The 3,938-nt window shown below is 59.8% G+C and overlaps 1 protein-coding gene across 6 annotated transcripts in view; it reads left to right on the forward strand.

Annotated features, from left to right (window-relative positions):
- The window catches only part of HOMER3 (homer scaffold protein 3), a 12,702-nt gene extending 9,349 nt beyond the window's left edge, over positions 1-3,353 (forward strand). For all 6 annotated transcript variants that reach the window (XM_017852668.1, XM_017852670.1, XM_017852669.1 and 3 more), the window contains 4 exons: positions 815-971; positions 1,321-1,437; positions 1,535-1,621; positions 2,933-3,353. In XM_017852668.1, the coding sequence (XP_017708157.1) occupies positions 815-971; positions 1,321-1,437; positions 1,535-1,621; positions 2,933-3,124 (553 nt within the window). In that variant the 3' untranslated portion in view covers positions 3,125-3,353. The remainder of the gene's footprint in view (positions 1-814; positions 972-1,320; positions 1,438-1,534; positions 1,622-2,932) is intronic.
- The last annotated feature ends 585 nt before the right edge of the window (positions 3,354-3,938 follow it).

Raw genomic sequence — 3,938 nt, forward strand, 5'->3', positions numbered from 1 at the left:
CTAAAGAAGATGCTGTCTGAGGGGTGAGGGGCGGGACTTGGGGGAGTGGCAGGGGCGGGGGTCGGGGTGGGGGATGAGGAGGCGGTTCTCGGAAGCCAAGGGAGTGCCAAGGATCTAACTGTGGATCCAAGACCTGGGGAAGGGGATGAGGCTCTGGATGCTGCCCCATCCAGAGCCGACCCCGCCCCTACCCTGCATTGGCCACGCCCCTCCATATTGACCCCACCCTGTCTCGCTGCTAACCTCGCCCAGTCTATGCCTGTCTGGGTTTAGGATAACCCTGGGGCGCCTCCCCACCCCGACCACGCCTCCATCGGCTGACTCTCCCCAAACTCCCATCCCTCACCCGCCATTCCGACAGTGTCACTGGGTAGATTCCACGTGCCCCCTTCTTTGACTCGGTCCTAAACAAGACCCCGCTTCTGCGGGACTGTCCCATCCCCAGGCTCAGCGCTCAGTGTCGCCACGTCTCCAGCCTTGCGTGGCCCTGACTCAGTCCCCTACTCCAGAGCTACCCCACCTCTGGCCCCGCCTCCTAGCCCAGCATTGCCCGTGACTCCGCCCCAGCCTAGCACCACCCACCCATGGCCACCCCCCAGCCCAGCATTGCTGCTGACTCCGCCCCCAACCCAGTGCCACCCCACCCTGGCCCCGCCCCCTAGTCCAACCTCGCGCCCGACTCTGCATCCTCGCCAGCCTTGGCCCTGACCTAAGCTCAGAGCTATCTCACCCCTGGCCCCGCCCCAGCCTAGCATCGCCCGCATTCTACCCCCAAGCCCGGTGTCACCCCCTGCCGACCCTTGTGTCCCCGCAGCTCCGTAGGCGAGGTACAGTGGGAGGCCGAGTTTTTCGCGCTGCAGGACAGCAACAACAAGTTGGCAGGCGCCCTGCGAGAGGCCAACGCCGCCGCAGCCCAGTGGAGGCAGCAGCTGGAGGCTCAGCGGGCAGAGGCCGAGCGGCTGCGGCAGCGGGTGAGGGTGCCCCTCCCTCCGAGAGACCCCCACCTGGCCCGGGCAACTGTGGAGGCCGCGCCTCCGCAGTTCCCATCTGCCCTGGGTTCATGGACTGGCTGTGTGACCTCAGCAGGTCACTGACCCAGCCTCAGTTTCTTGCTCTGTAAAATGGGTCTGAGACAATGTCAACCTCAGAGGGTGATCAGACCCTGAAGTCCAACCTGTGCAGAGGGGGTGGTGGCACCAACCAAGGGAGTTGGGTGCTTGGTCCTGGGAGTGGCCAGACAGGAGGCAGATTTCCTAGAGGTTGGGGGAGCAAGGGAGAGTGCAGACGGAGGCGTCAGGGGCTGCTATTCCTGTCCCACAGGTGGCTGAGCTGGAGGCCCAGGCAGCTTCAGAGGTGACCCCGGCCAGCGAGAAGGAGGGGCCGGGTCAGGGCCAGTCACTGGAGCAGCTGGAAGCTCTGGTGCAAACCAAGGACCAGGTGAGTGCCAAATGTGCTTCCCAGGCCTCACCTTCCCTTACCTCCTGCGGGAAAGCCAGGACCCCTGCAACAGACCCTGGGAACTCTTTTCCTCTAGGAGATCCAGACCCTGAAGAGTCAGACTGGGGGGCCCCGCGAGGCCCCGGAGGCTGCCGAGCGTGAGGAGACTCAGCAGAAGGTGCAGGTGTGTGTGGGCACCAGGAGGTGGGGTGACGGTGGGTGACAGTCACCTCAATAGTCAGGATGATATCTACCTAAGACAATAGAGTATTGGGAGGCCCAGGCCCGTGGAAGGCCTGATGCCCAGCAGGTGCCATGTGAACAGTGGCTATTGGTACAGTTTCATATCCATCTATGGGTTCAACAAGCAATGCTTGAGTCCCTGCTGCATTGCCATGCCAGACCCCGTCAATTCCTCCTCTTCTCAGCTTGAGGTCACAGAGCCTGCACTGGAACCAGGTTTGGCTTGGCTTGGCTTTTTTTTTTTTTAATTCTTCCAGATGGAGTCTCGCTCTGTCACCCAGGCTGGAGTGCAATGGCACGATCTGAGCTCACTGCAACCTCCACCTCCGGGTTCAAGTGATTCTCCTGCCTCAGCCTCCTGAGTAGCTGGGATTACAGGCGCCTGCCACTACACCCAGCTAATTTTTTGTATTTTCAGTAGAGACAGGGTTTCACCATGTTGACCAGGCTGGTCTCGAACTCCTGATCTCATGATTTGCTCACCTCGACCCCCAAGAGTGCTGTGATTACAGGGGTGAGCCACTGCACCTGGCCTTGGCTTGGCTTTTGTCAAAGGCTTTATGCGAGAAATGTTCATGGGGCACTTTTTTTTTTTTTTTTTGAGACAAAGAGTCTCACTATGTCACCCAGGCTGGAGTGCAGTGGCATGATCTCAGCTCACTGCAACCTCTGCCTCCTGGGCTCAAGCGATTCTCCTGACTCAGCCTCCAGAGTAGCTGGGACTACAGGTGCGCACCACCATGCCCAGCTGATTTTTGTATTTTTAGTAAAGATGGGGGCTTTACCGTGTTGGCCAGGCTGGTCTTGAACTCCTGACCTCTGGGGATCCACCTGCCTCTGCCTCCCAAAGTTCTGGGATTACAGGTGTGAGCCACCTAGCTCAGGGGCACTTCTTTTGAGTCCAGTAAGTTCAGATGTTAAAGGACCTAACTTCCCTTACGCCTGTATTCCTAGCTACTTGGGAGGCTGGGGTGGGAGAGTTGCTTGAGCCCAGGAGTTGGAGGCTGCAGTGAGCTAGGATGGTGCCACTGCACTCCAGCTTGGGCAACAGAGCAAAACCCTATTTCTTAGAAATGAGGGCAGAAACTGGGCCCCTGGGGGGTGGGGGTGTGTGCATTTTATTCCTGGTGTGATGGGCGCCCTAGGATGGCTTTGGGCAGAAGAGGGACATGAAGGTGGTCAGACTCTGGACGCCTCGGGCAGGACTGGTGATTTGTTGGGGCCCCCAACCCTGCCCACCCTTTCCTGGCAGGACCTGGAGACCCGCAATGCGGAGCTGGAACACCAGCTGCGGGCAATGGAGCGCAGCCTGGAGGAGGCACGGGCGGAGCGGGAGCGGGCACGGGCCGAGGTGGGCCGGGCGGCACAGCTGCTGGACGTCAGGCTGTTTGAGCTGAGTGAGCTGCGTGAGGGCCTGGCCCGCCTGGCTGAGGCTGCGCCCTGAGCCGGGGCTGGTTTTCTATGAACGATTCCGGCCTGGGATGTGGGCCAGGCCGCAGGCAGCATAGTTGGACCCATTTGTCCTAGAAAGGGACTGGGGGTTCCAACTTAACCCTGGGTGGGCCGGGCTGGGGTGGGCCCCAGCCGGCTCTGGCTGTTGGCAGCTTGGGGGCTGTTTTTGAGCTTCTCATTGTGTAGAATTTCTAGATCCCCAGATTACATTTCTAAGCGTGGCTGTGTGTGTGTGGTATGTGGGTATCTGGGCACCTATGTCGCCGGCCCCTTTCCCTGCCTTTTTGGGTGTCCCTGCATCCATGTGGCAGTTGTAAGCCACTTGCAGATGAAGGGTGAGACTTTAGTCCAAGGGGGGTGCCCAGGCCACACAACCAGGAATGTGGCTCTGGTGTCTCTCTGCCTGTCCCCTTGGACTTAGCCCATGTTGTCTGGCCAAGTTTGGACTTTCATGGCCCCTTCACTCTGGCTACAACCCCCCAATGTGGCCAGGTGGGTGGTCAGGGAAGCACATAGCTGTGCCCATTCGGCACAGGACTGACCTCACTGAAACCTCACAGCCGCCTCTGGAGAGCAGGACCGTTGCTATGCCCATTCTCCCGTTGCTATGCCCATTCTCCCGTTGCTATGCCCATTCTCCGGATGAGGAAACTGGAAGCCCAGAGAAGGGGCTTCAGGACCCAAAATCTCATGGTCATTCGAGCAGGTGGTTTGTCTGCAAAACTTAGGGCCTGCCTGGTAGAAACGGACGTGAAGCACCAGCAGCCGCACCCCCCCCCATCCCCCTGCTCTTCCAAAGTGAGACT

This window comes from Rhinopithecus bieti, unplaced genomic scaffold (genome assembly GCF_001698545.2).
Source record: "Rhinopithecus bieti isolate Rb0 unplaced genomic scaffold, ASM169854v2 scaffold_34968, whole genome shotgun sequence".
Lineage (NCBI taxonomy): Eukaryota > Metazoa > Chordata > Mammalia > Primates > Cercopithecidae > Rhinopithecus > Rhinopithecus bieti.